The 23657-nt window shown below is 42.3% G+C and overlaps 1 protein-coding gene across 3 annotated transcripts in view; it reads right to left on the reverse strand.

Moving 5' to 3' along the window:
- MTHFD1 (methylenetetrahydrofolate dehydrogenase, cyclohydrolase and formyltetrahydrofolate synthetase 1) overlaps positions 1-23657 on the reverse strand; it is a 66156-nt gene that overhangs the window by 29442 nt on the left and 13057 nt on the right. For all 3 annotated transcript variants that reach the window (XM_074956362.1, XM_074956364.1, XM_074956365.1), the window contains exons 3-15: positions 16806-16865; positions 15965-16018; positions 15466-15602; positions 15154-15254; positions 14632-14768; positions 13061-13172; positions 8553-8680; positions 6378-6475; positions 5187-5360; positions 4325-4461; positions 3914-3960; positions 1846-1953; positions 1664-1738 (exon numbers count right to left, since the gene is read on the reverse strand). In XM_074956362.1, coding sequence (XP_074812463.1) covers positions 1664-1738; positions 1846-1953; positions 3914-3960; positions 4325-4461; positions 5187-5360; positions 6378-6475; positions 8553-8680; positions 13061-13172; positions 14632-14768; positions 15154-15254; positions 15466-15602; positions 15965-16018; positions 16806-16865 — 1368 coding nt within the window. The remainder of the gene's footprint in view (positions 1-1663; positions 1739-1845; positions 1954-3913; positions 3961-4324; positions 4462-5186; positions 5361-6377; positions 6476-8552; positions 8681-13060; positions 13173-14631; positions 14769-15153; positions 15255-15465; positions 15603-15964; positions 16019-16805; positions 16866-23657) is intronic.

A 23657-nucleotide genomic window follows, 5' to 3' on the forward strand; every position in this document is an offset into this window, starting at 1 on the left:
GAAGCAGAGTGTGCCACTAGGTAATCGCAAATTCTGTCAGAGGGCAATGCATATAACACAGTCCCTCCCATCAGAGGGAGTGTCAATGTCAACACAGGTACAAGACAGCTAGTGACATTTTGAAGAGGAAGGGAAGCCCCCTCCATCTGCATCCCTAAGAAATCATGCAAAGCTCTACCTTACGTGCCAGGTTCTAATCATCAGTCTCGTGTATTTACACCAATTTCTCTTTACTTGGCCTGGGGGGTCATTGCACACTGCCATAAGTATTAAAACACTGCTTCTTCAGCATGCTAGATACAGTGCACAAAGGAGGCATTAAACAATTCAGTCACAAGACAGTCAATATCCCAGAAAGCCCTGCCAGAAGACCAGGAACTTGTTGAAGATGGGCAATTTGCCAAGATGCTTAACAGAGAGGCATTATCTCAAGGAGCCCAATTCAAGTACAAGCTTAGAAATGAGTGAAGCGATGGAACTGATTTAGGAACAGCAAGCATTTTATTTAGACAACACAGTTCTACATGTCACCAGAAGAGAGGCAAGAAGGGACAGGTTCTCCTCTGTCGCTCTCCTGAGCACTAGGGGTTCTCAGAGGCAGCAGGACTATGTTTGCTACCAGTCACACCTCCACATTACAGCCAACAGCGCTGCAGCAGCAGGGGACTGGCCAGGGCTCCCTGCAGAGCCTGTCAGTAACACTCCATATAATAGGCCTGAGCACTTGACCTGACATAGCCCAGCAAAGGAGTAGAGACTGAAACTGGCAATCAAATGTGAGTATCACATGGTGGAGACATTACAGCCAGTTAATGATACAAAAATGTAGAGCCCCCACAATGAGACTGTTGTTCTTGCCCTCCCAATGGACACCTGTTCTGGATGTACAACATAGAAGTAGTTGTACAATTCTGAGTGCCTCAGGCTATGTTAATAGGTAGGCCAACTGATTAACCCACAGACAACTCCAATAACTTCCCCTGAACCTACCACCTAGATGATCTTGTCGCTACTGTGAAAGAGAATTGCTAAAGAGACCAGGAACACACGGTGGCCCATGCTTTTTGCTGACAAACGACTCCATTTGCTTCCCAAGTTCTAGTCATTTAAATGATCATTGAACAGCTGTGTAGCTAGAGGAGAGGAATTCAATGGAGTATTTTTCCATGTAAAAACTGACACACAGAATGTGCAAATAAAATACGTCTCTCCTTTTTTGCTCAGTTTGTATTAAAACAATTTCCAGCAGCTCACGTTCAGAAGGCTGGGTTTTTGTGTTCACTGCCACAATAAATACCACAGCAGGAAACGTTCATCTTCAGTTATGACTGTGTATTTGGGGCAAGGACTATTTATTTCTGAGTTATGCTGCATCAAGGACACTGAAATAACAGTTGATTATTTATAAGGGGCCCTTGTTTCTTCCTAACTTCCTTGTAGTTTACTCATTCGCTGAATAGCATATAAAGTTAGACTGAAACCTCTTCAAGGACAGGGCTGTGACATGTCTTTAGCTGGATTGTGGGGTAATGCATTTTTGGATGCTGTGTAAATAAATACCAACAAACAGACCAATGTAATGTTTTTGTAATTTATCTTTTCACAGAGTAAAGATGACGCATACAGAACAGTACTAGAAACCTAACAAGCTTGATCAACTCACCTGCAGTCTTCGGATCTGAATATCAGAGAACTTCCTAACACCATTGATCAAAGGCACCAAGCGGGTATAAAGAGCCTTGAAGAATGAGATATAATTAGCAGCTGCAGAGTGTCCAAAAAATCTTGGAAAAATAGACTGTGCTCAACACAACACAGAATGGAATCAACTACATCATCTCTTACCTGATCAGACTGAGTTTGCTCATGGAACATACGAGCATCGATAGCTGCAGCTACTAGATTATTGGCCGCTGTGATGGCGTGGATGTCACCAGTCAGGTGGAGGTTAAACTATAGGAAAAAATGGACATCAGTTATTTCACCCTTCTTTTACCCTTTTTTTTTGGGGTAGTTTGTTATAGCCAGATGGAAAGAGAAATATTAATAGCAATGTTACTGGGAGAGCAGCAGGGGGAAACTGCTCTGTGCAATATGTGGAACAGAAGATGGAATTCGTCTAAAACAGAAACATGCCACCCCCACATTTATGTCATTTTACAAACTTCCTGAACGAAGTGTTCAAAATGAGTTTCTCATACAAGAGTCAGTTCCCCCAGCTCTGCCAGGATCATCAAGAGAAGGTTCATGCAGAAGATGGAAAAACATGGCTATACTGCTTTATTGTTACCTTCATTTGAGACAACTGATCTGATTTGTGCAGCATAGTGGGATTAGAGGTTAGGATTTACAGCTGCTTCTCCTACATTTGGCATATAAAAATGGAGGTGTGGGGGGGAAGAGAAGGGGATTCAGTTAGGGCAATTATGCATAGCAGGAGTGAAATGAAGAAGGGAGATGGTGTTAGAAAAGTCAGAAGAGATGACAGCAAGAGCCATAAAATCTTAATCCCATAGACTCCGGAAACCTCAGTTACTAAGTCCTTAAAACAGAGAAAGCTAAAAAAATAGAGTAACTGACACTGGATAGCTATGTACTAATCACCAGAGGCAATCTTATTCTAATACACAAATACGTGCCATTGCTTATTGCCTTATTTTGCATCTCTTGTTTTAATGTTCTCTACTGGCTAAGCTCTTCCTGGGCCGGAGATTGCTTGCAAAAGGTATCCAGCAATATCTCAGAGCCTGTACTGTGATGAATAGTTCTACAGACTTTCAATTTAAAAAAAAATAAATCATGTTTTGATTAAAAAAAGAAACCCAACAAGATTGGAATTGATTTTAATACCAGAGGTCAGAGAGAGATCTTACCTGTCTAGTCTGTTTTCCAGCCACAGCAGGATTGTTCCTTATTATTGTATATGGGCAAGTGTTTTGGCCAGTCTAGTTAAGTGGCCCAAGTGACTGGGCTTCCACAGCTTCCATTGGGAGATTATTTTTCCTTCCCTGAATTCCATAATATACCCCTCAGCACCATGCTAACTAAATCTTTGCCTGCCTTCACATTTACACCTTTTGTGGACTGGACACATGAATCTTTCCCTACAGTCCCTTTATCGTTTCTGCTGATCTTCCTTGAATGCTCTCCAGCGTGTCACCATATTTCTAGCAAATAGAGCAAATATCATATTCTAGGTGTATAACACAAGAGACATTGCTTTCTAACTCCGTGCCCTGCAATGCTGTGTGTATGGATGCAGCCCCGCCCTGCCCTCTGCCAAAAAATCCCAAAAAAAAAACAAAACAAAAAAACCACAACCCACCACATTACCTTTGCTGCTGCTGCCGTATCACACTGCATATTTCTGTCTAATGTGCTGGCCACTAGCACTGCTATGTCTTGGCCTTACTGCTTTCCGAGTTTCCCTTACCCATTGTACATTAATAATCAGACAATTATGTAGAAGTAGCATACAGAAATAGTGTGTTCCTGAGAGTATAAACCGTCACTGACAGTGCTACTCAACTCTCTTCCCCCTTAGATCTACAAGTGCTTTATAAAAGGAGGGCCATTGTTACCCCCACACTACAGATGGGATATTGAAGCATATAGAATTAAAATGATTTGCTTATGGTCATGCAGTGAGTCAGTGATAGAAATGGCAAGGCAATCGAGTTCTCCTGATTCCCAGCACTATACCCTATTCGCTGACCCACGCAGCCTTCCATTAAAAACAATGAAAGATTAACTCCCTCTGTCCTTAAAGTAACTTTGCTGAAAGAAAAGTCAATACCCATTCTTAGACTTTGATCTCACTACAAACAAAAGATTTCCAAGAAGTTAACTGACTACAGCCGCTCTCAGCACAGTTGAACATTACACAGTCAATAAGGTCTTGTGTCAAAATTACCTCCTCCATGGGGATAACCTGCGAATATCCACCACCTGCAGCTCCACCTATAAAAAGGCATAGAAGGAAGTAACCAAACCATGCTCATTAATGCCTCCATAGCTTTGAGCACATTTGCTTAGCCATTTTTCAAATGTCTTTATTATTGAACAAGTATGATTAAACGCTGTGCTGGATTTCACTGTGACTGTATCCAAAACTTGCTTTCTTCCTAAATAAATCAGATTCTCTCCCCACATGTTTGTGTAACCCTAGATGACCTCAGTGGGGATTACACACCTCTATACAGAAACAGAAAACACTCTCTCCTAAGAGTTGAAATTTCTAGAACACCCATCGGCTGAATGTGCCTTCCCTGCTACTCTTCTATCCTGCATGAATGGCGATCAATATGACGCTGCCAAGTCATACCTTTTATGCCAAAGGTTGGTCCCTGAGAAGGCTGTCGGACGCAAGCAAACACATTCAGGTGGAGATGTGCTCCTAAGGCTTGAGCCAGGCCTATCGTAGTGGTACTTTTCCCTTCTCCCAGGGGCGTAGGTGTTATGCTAAAATACACAACACAGCATATGCAATAAAATACCTAAGACCAAGAACTTAGCAAGATTCAAAATGGGATTGGATGTCTAATGGATAAGAATATCCAGTTATCAGAGTTAACGCTAACACATATTTTGGAAGGGATATAAGACCTCATGCTTCAGGGCTCAAGATAGCCTCTTGTAGTTAGAGTTTAAGATGAGTCCTAGAGCTTGTCTACACTGGTGCAGACTAGAGGGGTGCATATTTTCATTCACACAAGTGTGTCACGCACTAACTGGCCTGTGTGCACCCTGCTGGTGAACACTAGAAGTTCCTTAGTGTGTACTGACAGTCCCATTTCAAACAGTACTATGTTAACATAACTAGGGAACTTCTAGTGCTCACCAGCAGAGTGCACGCAGTCCAGTTAGTTCATACTAGCATGTCACAATCTAAAATTTACATCCCTCTGCTGTTGGCAAATGCACGGTGTAGACAAGCCCTAAGTGTGGAGCCAGTTTGTCCTACTGCAGCGGTTTTACACCATCCTTTGAAGCCTCTAGCGCCAGCCACTGTCAGACAGGATACTGAACTAGATGGACTCTGGGTCTGATCCAATTCCTAAGAAATTGCTCCAAGTTTCCTCCAACATTCTTAAAACTATAAAGCAAAGCAACAAGACTCCAAAACCCTCCTCCAGAAATTCTACATCATATTCCCCAATATCACCTTTAAGGAAGGAACAACCTACCCTGTTACAACGACATATTTGCCATCTGGCTGGTCCTTCAGGCGTTTGAGAGTAGACAGCAGGACTTTGGCTTTGGTCTGACCGTAGAGCTCCACCTCTTCGGAGAGCAAGCCGACTTCTCTAGCAAGATCACCAATGCGCTTGGGTACGCAAGATCGAGATACCTCAATGTCGCTTAAAGAAAAGAGGAGGTGAATCTAATTTGCTGAAGCATGAAACCGCCTGCTTCCCAACAGGTATAGCCCACAAGCACCCCAATGTAGGATTTAAAAACTGAAATCTCTAAGCTTTACAGCTAAAGAAGTCAATCTGCCCAAGGAGATCCTCTCAGCCCATTGTAGTATGGGAAAGGACATCTCCCAAGGCAGCTTTGCTACTGATGCCTGTTACTTGGGAATTTTCTAGTCTTTCCTGTGACATTTCAAACACTTTCAAGTGTTTGTTATTAGCAGGAGCTCTAACCCAACAACTCTCATCCCAAGGTGCTCTTGCTATCTCAGACTTCAGCTCTCCCAAGGTGAAGGAAGGCATCTTGCTACTTGCTGCTTCAGCCATTATACATCTAGCTGGCCCTAGCAGTCTCTGCCTTGCAAGAGGGCTGAGAAGATTTGCATTTGTACAGAGCTTTGAGGCCCGGATTCAGGAAAATACTTAAGCACATGCTTAAGTCCCACTGAAGTCCATCAATGTGACCGATGGCCATACATAATACCTTGCTGAACTGAGGTCTCCATGTGTCAGCGACTACGTAAGTGCTAGTAGTACTGCTCTGACACAGCATCATTGCCCTTAAAAGCAGCTTGCCATTAATCATACAATTATCCATATTTTAAAAACGATGATGTTGCCACCTGCGTATTGGCCAATACCATAAATTGCATCGTTGTACACAACGAGGCCTCTGTTCTGGAGCGATGTGTGCAGGTGGGCCTGTGTGCCCGTCTGGAGCCCTGATGCCACTGATGGGGCTCAGACAGGCAAAGGAGCCTGGTAGCACATGTCACTCTGCAGGATTGGACAGGAATGCTTTCCTCTGCAAAACGCTGGGAATTTTAAAAATTAGAATGAACTCAAGTAGTTACCCTCCTGCGTACAAACCTGCCATGGGAATTCCCATACACAGTCCCAGAGAAAACAGAACAGAAACACGACGTTACGAGATAGACAGCAGTAGTTTATTTAAAGTGTTACCTTGGCACAGGAGTCCGTAAGCAGAGCTGGTTGTACTGGATGTTCCATTTCCCAGGTTGGCATTGCTCTAGAAATCGTTGTGCGCTCTCTATTGTGCTCTGAACAGGTATAAAAAGGCTCAGTTTACAGCCATAGACGTTGCAACACGTTGGTTAATAAACACAGGTCCAGAAAGGACTGCCCAGCCCCCTCCCTTCTATCCCAGACAGCAACCAATGCAAACCTCTGATTAAAGCATTTATTTAAATTTCTCAAGGAGACTTTTAAAAAGCTTACACTGGACTTGTTTCCTCCCCCCCCCCCTTGCCCCCTCTCCCCTCCCCAAAAGGCAGGCGGGGCTGCAGTAGCTTTAGGCAAACAAGTCAGCTGCCTAGAGCTGCGGGGTCAAACCTGAGCAGCACTGTAACCCTGTGCGCCCGGTTGCAATGTCACTCATTCGAATTTGACCCAGCTGCACACCCCTGTCTTGGCAGAGGGGCGGCCAGGCCATATTTAAGTGTCATTGAGACCTGGCACTTGCCCCCTGTCATAACCACCAAACCATCAGAAGGCTTGCTGCACCCCCTAGAAAGTCCTATGCCCCTGTCTCCCCCCTGCAGTTGAGAATCTCTGTTTTAAGCAGTAGGAAGGGGCAGCCCCGTGAAGTTTTGCCTAGGGTGGCTGATTGTCTAGAGCAACCTCTGAAGGCAAGTGCTGTGCTACGGCTCTCTTTCTAGGGCCACCTCATGGCTTGTTTTAAAATTATAGCTAGCGCTCCCTAAGAGCCCCACCAGCGAAGCTGTTCATCCCACTTTCCAGGCACTCTGGGTTCCTGTGCAGGGCTGGCCCTAGACTAAATGGCACCCCAGGCAAGGAGCACCTTCAGCACCCCACCCTCCATTTGTTAAACTTTTGAATGTCTTATTTTTTATTGCATTTGTAGCCCATTTCATGACTTTGATGCACAATGTGCATGCATGACTTATCCCTGTCATATGAGATGATAAATTCGTACACTAGGATCTGTACATCTGTATTTATTCATGCCATGTATAAGCAAATAAAAATGTTTCCTCTAAGCTTATAGAAACTTTTTAATTTTAAGAATAACTGAAATGTACTAACATCAAGAAATTGAACTGGGCACCAAGATTGGGTGGACCAGTATTAAATGGGGTTACAGTAGGTGACAGCTTTAGAACGTTAAACCTAGTCTTTTAGTTCAAAAGGTCACTTCTCGCCTTTGACCTCGTGAACTGAAGCATAGCTTCTCATTAAATATGTCCTTTATTAGTCGCTACTTACACTCTTCAAGTCTTAACACACAAGTACACTTTCACAATTACACAGTAAAACAAGGGTCACAATATCGCAGCTGGGGCTCTTACTTCATTCTTATATCTCACTGACTGACTGGTGACTCCCTGCCCCCTATATACCCACAAGGGCATGGCTGACAACATTCCAGGAGATTCAAGAAAAGTGTAGTTCTCAGAAAATCTGGAAGGTTCCACGAGATTCTACAAAGGTCCAGAATGTTCTAGGAGGTTAGTGAAAAGGGAATCCACGTACAGAATACCTGAAACATTTTACTTCAAACATTCTATTTTCCCTTTCACTGCTAACAAAAACAGCTCCCCAAGCCCGGTGCGTCCTCAAGTCTGGCGCCCCAGGCAGTCACCCATCTCTAAATCCAGCCCTGTTCCTGGGAGTCATGAGCCATCTCCCAACAAGCTGGAGCTGCAGTCCCCCTGCACTGTTGGAACTCTCCTCCGGGGGGGTGGGGGGGGAGAGACGATGGACAACTTTCCTCTGTCAGGAATCTAGCAAATTAAGCCCACTACAAACCTGGATTGCTTTGCACAGCATCAGGAAGAGGGTATGCAAGACACCAGGCTAGTGACAGTGGAAATCCCTCAACTCTTGGAGACAAACCCCATTAGGTAACATGATGCATGGCAGTGAAGTCAAGCAAAGAGGCAGCGAACAAAACCTCAAACACACACAAGTTGTGTACACACAAAGCAGTGTAGGGCATTTCTGTGGGATGTTTGACCAGTGGCACACAGCCTAACTCCTCCCAGGCACTCACCCACCCCCAGAAATGCCCACTGTTATTTACTGCGTGTTAGTTGGCTAGTCGGACAAACGCATAAAAAGAACAGGTAGGACACAGTCAGTCTGTAGTTCACAAACCTGCATTAGCATGGCCACGGTCATCGGTCCAACACCGCCAGGGACGGGGGTGATGTACGAAGCTCTTTCCTTCGCTGCACTGTAAGCCACATCTCCTACTACCGTTTTCCCATTGGGCTTTGTACTGTCTGGGAGGGAGAGAAAGTTACACACAGAGCATTTCACTGAAACAAAAGAGGCTGAACTCCCACTCAGACAAGGGCTCGCACACATCGAAATAAAAATTCAGCCACACGGCAAGCAGCAAAAGAGATAAAATAATCAAGCTGGAAAATGCTAGATTTCTCTTTGTTTCCCAAAGGGTAATTTTAGGGCTTGTGAAGTCAGACTGGATCAATAGTACTGTCTACCCAGAGACCAGGTAGAACACAGGCAGTCTCTACTTCCTTGAGGGTCCTGGGGCTTCCTTAAAGGGACACGAACCTGGGAAATTTCATAGAAGGCTCCAGATCACATGGTGCTTCTGGGAAGGGAAAGGAAGGGAGGGACCTTGTGCTCCGAAAGTCCTGGCTTTGTGGGAGCAGGAGGGGAAGCTGAGGGGTGATCCCACCAATCATTTAGCCCACTACACAGCTGTCGGAAATGGTCCTGAATTGCAAGTACAGCTTTCAGTCACACTGGAAGCAGTGAGGGGTGGAGGAGGAACATGTTTTCCAGTAATAAGAAGCTGTACATTTCCCTTTGCTCTTCATATTTAGGTTAAATTAGATTTCCTGCATTTCAGAGCAAGCAGAGGCTCTGATCTCTTCTGCACTTAAGTGATTACATACTATGAAGTGTGGCACATGACTTAAAAATACATGATGGAATAAGGTAGAACATTTAATCTTGCCAGCATGCTATAAATGACACAGGAGCTGAAACTGAATACTAATAGCCCAATTTATAACACAAGTTACATTTCAATTTCAACCATTCTGAGCAAGTATCATGCCACACACTGGTTGACTTACATAGAAGAAATTCACCACTCTTTAGAGAGAGGACAGAGTTTTCCATTCCCCCCCCCAAGTTTCTTGCTTTGTTCAAATGGTTGGCAAGCAATAGATCAGTGTCCAGTCAAATTAAACTTGAAATACAACTTAATCCCCCTCCTCCATTTAAACATCTTAAATTTTTATTTCTCTAATAAGTCTCTCTTCTCTATTTGGCAAAGGTTAATCACACACACACACACACACACACACCCCCCTGCCCTTTCCCATAAATAAATGGTCCAGAATCCAATATGTTTTCGGATTTTTTTTAATTCAATGTGCATTAAGTGAGGTTTGCAGGGAGATTCACCTGTCTGGAGACAGAACTCATTCATTTACTCAGCAGAGGGACTCAATTTTAGGCGCAGGACACCAAAATGGTGGCTTTCACTTTCTCTGCAAGAGTGGTGGATGTTAACGTCAGTGATTTAGAACACAGAGGACATTACATGAAGAGGGATGTAAACATCTGGTCTGAAAGAAGTTTACACATCCCAGTTTATCTCAAAGCAAGAAATCAGAAATGTTTAACTTTTTATTAAACCAGAAAGAAATCTCATTTAAGCAGTATTATAACCAGAGGGCCACATTTCACCCTTGGTTGCTCTTCTGCAACTCCATGCACTTCCATGTGGCTGTCCAACAGGAATGTTGGACAGAATATAATCAAAAGCTTTAACAAATACTATGAAAAAAAAATATAAAACAGGAGACTGAAAAATTGAAAGGGAAGTCAAAACAAAAGCAACTAAAGTCAACACTAATTCTAAAACCACTGTTAGTAACAACTAGCAGTTCTGAAGTTTTGCTACATTTGTGTGTAAACTCAGAAGCTTCCTTCTCCTGTTCAAAGCCTGAACCATGTCATGGCTGTTAAATCCTGTTTCTACAGCAACTGTTAGTAATCTGCAGACTTGCTGCCCGAGCTACAGAATAATTCAACCTCCCATTCTGAAGGGCAACTTGATTAGGAATGCAAAAGGCAAATAATGTAATTACATTTTCTTCTAAGGATGCCAAGGATGACTACAAATCATACCAGCAACAAAGCCTCAGTGCCTGAGAACAAAATCAAACAATTGATAAATTATGCACTCAAAACAAAACATCCTAATCTGTGTCCGATACACAGGCAAGGCAGAGAAGCACATTTTATTCTCCATTGTGAAGCTAAGTCTGCAAGATAATATAAATGAAGAGGAAATGGTGACTATTTGACCAGCTTTAAAATATTTTCCCTCTTGTGCTCCATAAAGTGGTCAGTTAGAGGATCTTTTACTGGCTGTTCTCCCCCAGTCATCATCTAACCCACCCCTCCACTATACTTCCCACCCCCCCCCACACACACACACGCTGCATCTTCCTAAACATACAACAGATTTTCTTCACTTAAAATATCAGAGGACAAAAACGTTCAATAGCTAGAGGTCAAAGAAACTAAATGGTGGCATTTTATAGATATGAGACTACAAGGCTCCTTCCCAGAGTACACAGTCAAATCTGTACACCTGAAAGTGAACTGCTCACGTCAGGATAAAAGACTCAACATCTGAAAGGACAAGGTGGGCGAGGCAATATCTTTTACTGGACCAACTTCTGTTGGTAAAAGAGACATGGTTTCAACCTACACACAAAGCTCTTCTTCTGGAAGTCAGTTGTAAAGATATTTGCTGTTGGATGCTACTGCTGTACAATTTCACAGGGCCAGACTGATTCCCCAGGGGGTTAGCTCTGCACAGGGACATGCAATCATCTACTCAATGTTCCCTTGAATTTTGCCCTAGCAGGCCAGGGCAGCGTGTTGAATTGTCTTCTCCTTTGCTGAAGCAACCTGGAGTTACGATCCCTAAACTCATGGATTCCAAATAGTCTACTAAGGTTCAAGGATACCCAACACAGGGGATCTCTGATACACCTCCATCTTCCAGCTCTCCCATCCCACACAAACAGAGGCTCCCCAGGACCTAGAACTACCCCTTAAATGGTGGGTTCCAAACTGTGGAAAGGAAGCAGTGTAAGCAAGTCTCCTGTGGGATTTTTTGGAAAGAGAGCAAAGACTATGCTGATTCTGTGGCCCACCCCCAGTACTGCTCTTCTTTCCCCTCCCCACACAGCACAGAGGATTTCTGCAGGGCTGGAACAATGCAGATGAGGTGGCACTCCCCCATCAGCATCCCTTGGGCCGGGATTTGCTGCATCTCAGCCCTCTCCACCGAGGGAAACCAGTTATAATACAGTGCTGAAGCTAAACAGCTTCCTCTCAGTCTCAGAGCTGCAATTCACATTCTGTGCAGTTATCTAGCAGGAAACACTTACATCCACTGGAGGCCAGTTTGTGCTACTTTCTACCTAGCATTCAGAGCACAGGACTTCTGTTAATCTCAGACAATGGGCCAGCAGCAGCATACCCTGGGAAGAGCTTTTCTTGGAGAAACTGACAAAGCAGCCACTGTTTCCCCTCTAGCATCATGATCCCACACTTCCTGGCCCTGGTTTCCCAAGGGTTCCACAGCATTTCCCTGGGGTTCTTTTAAAGCCTGTGATGAGGAGGGGAGAAGCAGGAGGAAGCTACAGAGTTTTGCAAAGCTTCCACCTGCTTCTCCCCTCCTCATCACAGGCTTTAAAAGAACCCCAGGGAAATGCTGTGGAACCCTTGGGAAACCAGGGCCAGGAAGTGTTCAATATGGAATATTTCCACAGGATACATTTTAAAGAGCTTATCTGCTAAGCCTCATATCTCCCCAAGTGCGCCAGACTATAGAACTGCCACAGGTGATTCTATGCTAGGTTCAAACCTTTCTAAAGCCAGAGAGACTAAAGTGATCATCAAGGAAATCGGGACCAACTTCTCAGACATGCAGTCCAAGCAAGCTCTTGAACAATGGCAAGACAGTGGTATACCAGGAACACAATGGTATTTCTATTTGCAACATGCTAACAGGGGAGGCTGCAATCTGCTTTGTTTTATGCAAATCAAACATGGTTCCTGACAGATTGCCAACGTTTGGGTGGCTCGGCACAGATATATCAAACAACAACAAACAGCAAGGGTAGTTTTATGTTAAGCAGAGGACTTAATGCTTTTAACTACAACAACTCAGATGTCATCTGCAAGAGGTAAGACAGCTGAGCTGTAGGCGAGAAATGTCTTTACCTTTCATTAGATAATTACATTGCAACAAAATGACTGATCAATTATAAAACTACCTTCTTAAAAGCCCTGTGGGCGTAGGCATGATGACAGCTTGATTGTGACTAATTTCCCATATCATGTAATACCTGTAACTTGGATTAAAAATGAAGGGAAAAAACCAGAATGAGCCAGACCATCTGTTTCTTCTTTACAAGTGACATAAAGTAGTTAAATTAACCCTTAGACAAAAATCCATAGCCAGTTGATTTTCTGCCAGACCCTCCAGTGGTTTGCAAATTATATAATGCTTCAAGACAATAGTCCTTCAAGTTTAAGTAGAGGTCTCCAGCAAGACGCAGCAACGGTGTAATACCCCCCACCCCCACACACATGCTTACCTGGTATATGGTTGATTCCACAGTCTATTACTACAGCACCGGGTTTAATCCATTCCCCTTTTACCATTTCAGGTTTACCAGCCGCAACCACCAGGATATCAGCTTTACTAACCTATCAAAATATCTCTATGTCACTACAGCAGATACAAAGCAGGTCATTTTCGGTTTACTTTTAGTCATTTGCATATTCAAAAAAGCAACCGTGTCCCTAACACAAAACAAAAGTCCTCCTGGAAGCCCAGGGATGGGTGGGAAGGAAATATTTCTATGGCTACTGTGAAGACCTCGTGACTGAATTCAGAGGCATGGAGTTAAATCAGGAGCACCTGGAAGTCACCTTTCCACCTCATGCTGACTATTTGATCTTTATAACCATTCATCTTTGTTAATGCAGGTCAGAGTTATATCTATTATTGTTGGTATTACAACAGCACACACAAGCTCCAACCAGGAGGGGGACTCCACTGGGGCAGGCACATACACTGTACACACATATAGTGAGAGCGAATCCCTGCCCTGAAGAGCTTATAACCTAAGGAGACAAAGGGGGCAGAACAGAGAAGCTAAGTGACATGCTCAAGGTCACACAGCAGGTCAGTGGCAGAGGTGGGAGTAGAATCCATGTGTCCCGATTCCCAGGCAAGGACCCTATGTACCAGCCCATGCTTAACACTACCGTACATTCTTTTCTTCTCCTCAAGTTAACCCCTAGAATTTCCTACAGCAGAGCTATTCTTTTCAAAGTAGGCTGGGTGGAGATAGAGCCAGCACATCTCAGAAAGCCATCAACCATACCTCCTACACAGGCCTCTAAACCACCCAGTGTTAGCAATCCAGTCTTCTGGCTCAAAATCATTATTAATTATGGATTTATCCTTTTAACATTCATGAGGTTGTAACACAAAATGCACTGTATTTTGGCATGACCGCTCACTTAGACCATATTGGCAAGTCTGGCAGACCTGGTCAAAGCTCTATAGTTAAAGATGCAAACAGAAATCTATTATGAGGGTCATTTCAATACTTCCTTCACCCCATCTAGTTTTTCATAGGAAGTAGTTATCTTTTTGATTTTTCTTTATATTAAAAGGGAGAAGATTTATATTTGAGATTTTATTAATACTTTGCACTTAAACCATTAATAAGCCTAACAACAACCTTGTGAGGTTGGGTCAGTTTTGTTATTCCCACTTTAAACACCATAGGAATACCCGAGTTCTGTTTTACAGTACCATAGAGCACTGCAGCTTTTCTGATCTGTTACACATTAATACACATCCACTCTTTTGCCTGACTGCTGAAGCATGCCAATTGTCTGGAAAAATCCAAGTAGGTGTCAATACTGCCACCACACCATTGCTGTGATTTACTCTTGCTGTTGAGCAGGAAAATGGGACCAGTCTCACAAGCAATTTTAAAGACCTCTGTGAAAAGCTTTTTTGGGCGTTAATCTTAATAGAGGCTTCTAAAGTACAGGCTTTTTTTCCTCTTATTTTTTGAAAATTCATTTGTGGAAAGAGACAGGCATGTGTATATATTGTACAGGGTTTAAATAAACAGCTTATCCTTACCTCCTCAGCCAGTGCCGCAGTCTTTGTGTGGCAAGTGGTTACAGTTGCATGGCTCCACAGTAGAAGGTCATGCATTGGAGCACCGACTATCTTACTGCGTCCAACCACCACTGCTTTTTTACCTGCAATTTGGATGCCTGAAACATAAGAAGATTCGGTTTTAGGTTAGCAGTCCAAACAACCTGGGCACATCCCAGCTGCCAATTAATTGAACTTTATTCCAGAGCCATTAGTCAGCATGGATCCAGCTGTGGCTCTTAGGAAAGTCAAAATTAGTCATCCTTGGCTAGAAAACACAGCTGTCTACGCGATGAGGCTTTGAAGGTGAAGAGCTTTAAGAAGGCAGAGGGACAGGGGTTGGCACCTCAAGGAAAACGAGTGCTTTTAGAAAAGGCTACCATATACTGCACACTAAGTGTAATTTTACAGCTCATCAAGGGACTGACACACAGTGTACTCATCAATAATGAGGACAGGACTAAGGAGAACCATCAGTCCTTCAAATATACTTTAATTACTTACCTGTCTGCCTGATAAGCTCCATGCATCCTTTGGGTGTACAGGGGATGAAGCAGTCTCCAAGGTCACCTCTGGAAAGCTTCCCAGCATTGATGCTAGTTAACCTAAAGTATATGAAGGGAGGGGACAATGGTATGTATGTGCCAGGAATAGGATCTTAAAGTTACACTAACTGTTATTCCATAACACCAACATTTATATATTTTAAAGTTATTTGTTAAATTTAGAATCCTTATTTTAAGCAGATAGTTTTAAAGGAAAGAGAGCAAGTTGTATGCAAAAACAATTACCCTCCAACTGCAAAAATCAGCTTACCCATCTACATCTTTTTCAGGGGCTACAGCATTGGTCACTTTCTCTGTACTGATGGGTTGATCTGTCTCTAGAGGCAATTGTACTATAAATCCATGAACTGCAGGGTCTTCATTCAAAGCAGTGATGCACCTCAGCACCTATACATTTAAAGTGGGGACAGGATAAAAACATTAAGAATGATACATTTAAACAAGTCTGGTGCAAGTACTTGAACGTTGCATTTTCTAGCTGGATAGAATTTGGGAACAACACACACAATGTTTAGTTCTCCCATATAAAAATATAAATTACTTGTGGATTTGTCTTTTCAGAAACATCTAGATTAAATTCTTTAAAAATGTTCAGCATTTGGTGATCTCTCCTTTTTGCATGAGTCACCCCTTAAAGGCAAGTGTTTCTTTATATAAAAAGATAGGTCAAAGAAATACACACACATTTTATCTTTTTAATACCAAACCAAAATTAAGGGCTTCTTAACGAGACTGACCAAGTCACTTACCTCAGCTTCTGTTGCAGTGTTTGGCAGCTTAATGTGATTGGCATTGATCCCAATCTGCAAAAGAGAACTCAGAAGTGATCTGGTTTCCTACTTGACGTAAGAGGCACTATGTAAAAACAGCGTGGCAATTCTCTCTTTCCAGCCCAGGCTTGCAATAGAATCTATCATGCTTTCTAGTCTGACTGAGGGACAGGCAATAAAGTCCTGTTACTCAGAAGTACATAAACCAAAGAGAAGAAGATTAGTACCCCGCTGAGTTAACTTTTCTGTCATTGTTTTTATTACCCCATACTGTAACACAGGTTACAAAAGAAAGAGAATCCCTAGTTATGGGATGGCAATTCAGCTTGATAGCAGCTGCTGTACTAGGACTGACAAAAAGGACACTGCTCTGGAATGCTAGCAAACAGCAACAAGACATCAACCAACATCTTGGACAACGGGCCAATTTCCCCTTCCACAAGACAGGGTGTACTGTAGCATACAGTGGCTGCAGGGCAATGAGCTGAAATGAAGCAACTGCAGGTGTATGCCTTAATGAGGTATAACGGGCAGGGGTCTAGGGGCTGGCTAAGCCAGAGGACAGAACAGTGCAGTGGGCGCACGAAACTAAGAGCTTGTCTACACTATAAACATTTGCACCAACTAACTACACTGATGTTGCCAGAGTAATCCACACAGTGCAAGCCCCAGTTTATATCAGTGCAGCATGTCTACATTAGGGATTTGCATAGGTATAGCCATATTGAAGGCTTTAAAGGCACGTTTTCACTACCTCGTGTGCGTGGGGTGGGGTGTATAATATTTACGAAGAAAATCAAAGTTATGATCTAGGCATTACCTCAGCAGCAGCCTTCAGCTTCATGCTAATGTAGATATTTGAATCATCTCGATCCCCAACCTAGAGGGTGAAAGGAAAGAGACAAGTCACAATGGAAAGCAGAGATACAGATAGACAGAAATATATATCTGAATTTGAATGACTGTTCCTTTGTTCAACTGTAGTTATATTACAGGGACCGCTTGACTCAAGAGTCTTCCTATAGCAAAGGGATACAGCCAGACAGAGCTAATGGGAAATGTCCTTTTAAGTGAAAGATAGGTAAACAGTTTGGCTAATTTTCTAAATAGCAGCCATTTATGCCTTTTGAAAGCCTTTAATATGGTACATTCCAAAGCAGAGAAAAATGCCCAGTCTCTTTCCTGAAAAAGTTAACTCTAAAATGTATTAACGTGACTTGCAAACACAGACAGTTTTATACCCAATAGCACTGCCAGGATCTTTCAGCCTTATTGATCACTGATCAGAAGACAGCAACTTCCCATAGTGCAGAACACGCTATGTAGAGTTACGGCTATGAAGCACAGTTTAAGAATAAGAGAGAGTTTTTGGACACACCAATTATCAGAGGCTACATCGGATGTGAACCACTGCTGTGCATGCAGTGAAATAAACAACATTTCCACACTGAAATAGTCACCAGATATTTGCTTCCTCTGATTGAGGGCAGGGGTCCTGAGGTGGTGAGGAGACAAGGAGTCACTCTTGACCTCATTGTCTGGCAGCATACAATACTCATATGTGCTCATGCTGAATTTCCACCAGAGTCAAAGCATGCAGGGAGGAAACCCCACCACCAAAAAACATCAAGATCTAAACTCAGATACTCTGCTTCTATGTCAGTTCAAAGTAGGAGGAGTTCAGGTTACACACACACAATTAAACCCCTGGCCTTCACCTCATTCAAGATGCCCCTCTTGACACGGCAAACCTTGCTGCTGCACATATTTCAGCAGCATCTCCCTTGCCTGGATACTTGTATCTAAACACACTAATATATCTGCATGTCCTTTAGTGTTGGAGCAACAGGTCAAGATCTTGACTGCACTGCTCCTGGGGGCTTCAGAAGGATGTCCATACTGGGAGAGATTCACTGCCAGCGGCGTGAATGTGTATCAATTCTGAACTGAGCTCATTTCATTTATGAAACACCCAATTACTTGATTAAGGCCATCAGGCAAGTTGGGCCTATTTGATATACACAAAGTCTAATTATGTGTGTATATTAGGCTGTCAATTAATCACAGTTAACTCAAGTAATTAATGCAAAACAAATAGATAAAATAGATTAAAAATAGTCATGATTAATCCCAGTTTTAATCACACTATTAAACAATAAAATACCAATTTAAATGAATTAATAAATATTTTTGGATGTTTTTCTACATTTTCAAATATACTGATTTCAGTTACAACTCAGAATACAAAGTGTACAGCACTCACTTTATATTATTACTTTTTAGTACAAATATTTGCACTGTAAAAAAGACAGCCAAATAAATAGTATTTTTAATTCACCTCATACAAGTACTGTAGTACAGTGGCTCTGAACCTTTCCAGACTACTGTACTCATTTCAGGAGTCTGATTTGTCTTGCGTACCTCCAAGTTTCACGTCCATTAAAAACGACTTGCTTACAAAATCAGACATAAAAATACAAATACAATATTACTGAAAAATTGCTTACTTTCTCATTTCTACCAATAATAATAAAATAAATCAACTGGAGTATAAATATTATACTTACAATTCAGTGTATAGTATATAGAGCAGTATAAACAAATCATTAGCTGTATGACATCTTAGTTTGTATTGACTTTGCTAGTGCTTTTTATGTCGCCTGTTGTAAGACTAGGGAAATATTTAAAGGAGCTGATGTAACCCCTGGAAGACCTCTGCGTACCTCCAGGAGTACGTGGACCCCTGGTTGAGAACCACAGCTGTAGTGCAATCTCTTTATTGTGAAAATGCAACTTACAAATGTAGAATTTTTTTTCTATATAATTGCACTCAAAACCAGAAAATGTAAAACTTTATAGCCTACAAGTGCACTCAGTCCTGCTTCTTGTTCACCCAATCACTAAGACAAAGAAGTTTGTTTACATTTAGGGGAGATAAACATCACCCAAAATTGAGAAAAGGCATTCGCATGGCACTGTTGTAGCTGGCGTTGCAAGGTATTTATGTGCCAGATATGCTAAACATTCGTATGCTCATTCATGCTTCGACTTTTTAAAAAATTGTTTACAATGCAAATATTCGTAATCAAAAATAATATAAAGTAAACACTGAACACTTTGTATTGTAATTGAAATCAATATATTTGAAAAAGTAGAAAACATCCAAAAATATGTATAATACATTTAAATTGGTTTTCTATTATTAATAGTGTGATTAAAACTGCAATTAATCACAACTATTTTTTAATCGTGATTGTGATTTTTTAAAATCATTTGACAGCCCTAGTGCATACATATATATGGGTGCGTTTTTATGGATATTCAAAGGCATATATGGCAACAAGGTGCCCCAAACTAACGGGCATTGGGCATCTTATGCCACTTGTCTCTTAAAAATTTCCACTGACAGTTTTCCAGCACCGCCGTGCTGTAAATAACCAAAGTCAAGCACAAAATGTAAGAGAAAGTGACGTGGGACACAAGCTTGTAATTCTTGGTATCAGGTGATTACAGTGCTGCCAGGCTTCAGAAAGCAGGATGCATACTCCAGCCTCACTTGTCAAAGAAAGACTCTGTGTAGCAAGAACATCATCAGGGAGAGCTGGCAAGACTCCAGCAGACAACAGGGTGAACTCCAGAAATGCTGCTCCCTAATGATTGGATTACAGATGGCTAACTCTGCTCCCCACATAAAGCTGTAACAAGCAATTACTACTACTTGTATTATTGAAGCACCCGAAACCTGGCATCCCCATACAAAGACAGTGTCTCTGCTTGGAAGAGTCTGATGTCTAAAGAAAGGTGGGGGGCATGGAAACAAGGAAAATGGCCAAGGTGATGAGTGGCACTTGTCTTCTTGATTTTTATCAAACTATATCCCCAACTCCCACAGCTAGCTAATTTCTTGTACAGAAGCTACAGCAACGATGGATCTTAAGGGTATTGTTGGGGGAGCAGCTTTGCAGACCAGCTCAGGAAGGCCATGTCTGTGTAGGGGCGAAAGGGAAGAAAATGTGGAGATGGCAGTGGGAGACGTGAAGAAATAGAAAACATCTGTTTTTAGTGTGGGAAAGAGAATGTTCAAACTCTGCTTTCAACGTACAGCTTGAGATTTTGTTCATGAACAAAATGGCCATGTATAGTACCCAATGTAACCTAATGAAATGGAGATAAATGCATGAGAATCTACACAGATCAGGAAGAGTTTCCCTGCCCACCTGCAATTAATTACTCTGCACTGTTAAATCAAACAGCTGCAAGACAGATGGCTCAGGAAATTATTAATGGATATGGGATTTTGCAGCTGTAAAATGCTGTTTGCTAGCCTATGTGAAACAGACTGGTGACACCAGTCTAGCAAATGGGCAAACCTACCATAGAAACCACCATCACATCTGGCATCCTTGTAGTCACAGCGATGCCAAGGACCGAATGGGCCATGAGGACTGAATTTCTCTGAGACAATGCAGGGTTGAGGTACATCAGAGGGGAATTCTGCACTAACAGACGTGTGGCAATTCTCCATAAAGGGCCATATTTTCAGAGTTTAATGTACCCACTCTACACACACCCACATCATATATATTTGAAAGCTTACTTTATGTATGTTTAGATGAGATACGATGTGGAGCTGTCAAATGGTGCCCTAAACCTGTAGACAAAGTGAAACAATGCTCCCCAAAATAAAGTATCATTTTTTGCAGTTTCAAACACACTGCAACATTACTGACTACAGATTTTTATGTTTACATTAATTTCAACACCTTAACATGGTGTTTATTGCTCAGAGCTATCAAATGACAATGTATTAAAAGACTTTTATTGGCATTGCATAGGCAAGCTTTTTTTCCCCCCAGAAATGACGACGCTGTTTAGCATGTGGCAAAAATGGCAAATATCAACATTTTGCAATATATTAATATGACATGTTTTCACATCGCATAATCTTAGCTGTCCAAGTATCTCACTAGGGATAATAGTTCTCTATATTTTCAATTGAAATTTGCTGACCAGATCAGTCTCACACTGAAGGCTGTGCACCAACAGCAGTAGATTGCATGCCCACCGTTTGTACTGCATAGTGGGTAGATAGAAAGGTATGTGAATTCCTGGTTATGCGTCTCCATTTGTAAGCTTTTGTACACACCACATAGCAGCTAATCTGCCTGGTAGAAGGTTTTAATTTGTAATTGCCTATGCATAAAGTACTAGCCTTTGAAATAGTATAGAAACTAGTTTAATTAGCATCATTTATCCACAGGTCAGTATTAGTGTTAGAAATTACAATACACAGCTTCATACTGGGCTTCCATTAAAGTGCTCACTAAACAAAAATGGCATTTTTGATACTAACATATAGATCTAATTTGTATCTGATTTAGCACAAGTCTTATACTTGTACAAAATGAAAAATGGTGGTAGTAATGCTAACAATATACTTGGGGATTTTACCTCTACAGAGAAGTTAGAGTATATGAAGACATGGAGGATTCAAGCCCCTTAAGGCTCACATCAAAAAGAAAAAGACTCTCCACACAAAAAAAGGTGAAAAAAATGTGTGATTTGTCAATAAATTCAAAAGAAAGCAAAACTGTCAAAAGCCACCAGAACTGGACAGACGTCTGTGATGCTGGTAGCAGAAGGCATGGGGGGGATGAACTGTACTGATGGCTACTGGATGAGTTTTCTAGTTTAGATGATGTGGCATCAGCACCCTAATATAGGAGTTACTTTCAAAAATACACAATATGAATTTGGCACATGTCTCAGTTGTGCTGAACCCAAGAAAACAAAACAGACTCTGAAGCTGATCAGAGCGCATCATGGTCACCTGCTTCTATAGCCACCAGAGCAAGCATGTCCTCCAACTATCGTCCTGTTGTAGTGTTTCCTTGAGAGAACACACACACAAAATACAAGACGACACTTCTTAAAATAGAAACATTTGAGTAAGCAACCAATCTAAGATCTAACCAATCTAACCAATGCAGCACTTCAACAAGGAGATGACATGTTGTGCAGGACATCTGTGGAAGGCTTGACTGGTAAGGATGCAGTTTACCACTCAACATGCCTTTCTTCCTACTCGAGCAAAACAAATAAAGCAAAACCATCTAGTTACAATCCAACAATACAGTCATCTTAGGACACTGCATTTTATCAGCTGATTGAAGAAATAGATAATTATCCTGTGTACAACAAAGAGGCTCTTCTCCTGGCTAAGCTGCTAAAAAAATATAAAGCCCTACTTCATTCAGATGTAGAAACTGCTAGCTATTCCAGTAGCAAATTACTGGCAAGATCAGAAAACACCATGGCCTGCAATTTCTTACCATGCACACCATGGACAAGGCTAGTCTACCATTGTGCTATGCAGTGCAATAACACTAGCTGATGCTATCCAAGCTGTTAATAATCTGAAGAATGAATTTAAGTCTTCCAGATGTTTTGTGGATGTTCTTCTGACAAGTGAGCCTGATAAATAGCTTTCAAATTAACAAGTGGTTTTGTATAATGCTGCTTCAATCCTCCGGTCTGGAACAGCCAAAATGAAAGTGTCAGAATGTTAAATGAAGCCAGGTGATTGCAGTGTACAGAGGTCAGCTACTTTTGTGCCCCAGCTGGTGAAGAGTTTTGTATTTTGGTTGATAGATAAAGATAAAGAGGCAGATAATTCAGCCACCCTCAGTAGGGCTTTATATTGCACCCTCAGCAGGGCTTTATATTGCACCCTCAGCCAGTTTGCAGATGACACTAAACTGGGAGGAGAGGTAGATACGCTGGAGGTTAGGGATAGGATACAGAGGGACCTAGACAAATTAGAGGATTGGGCCAAAAGAAATCTGAGGAGGTTCAACAAGGACAGGTGCAGAGTCCTGCACTTAGGACAGAAGAATCCCATGCCCTGCTACAGACTAGGGACTGAATGGCTAGGCAGCAGTTCTGCAGAAAAGGACCTAGGGGTTGCAGTGACGAGAAAATGGATGAGTCAACAGTGTGCCCTTGTTGCCAAGAAGGCTAACGGCATTTTGGGCTGTATAAGTAGGAGCATTGCCAGGGGATCGAGGGACATGATCATACCCCTCTATTCGGCATTGGTGAGGCCTCATCTGGAATAGCGTGTCCAGTTTTGGGCCCCAAACTACAAGAAGGATGTGGAAAAACTGGAAAGTGTCCAGCGGAGGGCAACAAAAATGGATTAGGGGGCTGGAGCACATGACTGATGAGGAGAGGCTGAGGGAACTGGGATTATTTAGTCTGCAGAAGAGAAGAACGAGAGGATTTGATAGCTGCTTTCAAACTACCTGAAAGGGGGTTCCAAAGAGGATGGATCTACTGTTTTCAGTAGTACCAGATGACAGAACAAGGAGTAATGGTCTCAAGTTGCGGTGGGGGAGGGTTGGATATTAGGAAAAACTTTTTCACTAGGAGGGTGGTGAAGCACTGGAATGGGTTACTTAGGGAAGTGGTGGAATCTCCTTCCTTAGAGGTTTTTAAGGTCAGGCTTGACAAAGCCCTGGCTGGGATGATTTAGTTGGGGATTGGTCCTGCTTTGAGCAGGGGGTTGGACAGATGACATCCTGAGGTCCCTTCCAACCCTGATATTCTATGTTTCTAATAGGCAGATAAATGAGGGTGGACAAGGACAGAGACCACTTCTGTAAACATTCAT

This window comes from Natator depressus, chromosome 6 (genome assembly GCF_965152275.1).
Source record: "Natator depressus isolate rNatDep1 chromosome 6, rNatDep2.hap1, whole genome shotgun sequence".
NCBI classification, from domain to species: Eukaryota; Metazoa; Chordata; order Testudines; family Cheloniidae; genus Natator; species Natator depressus.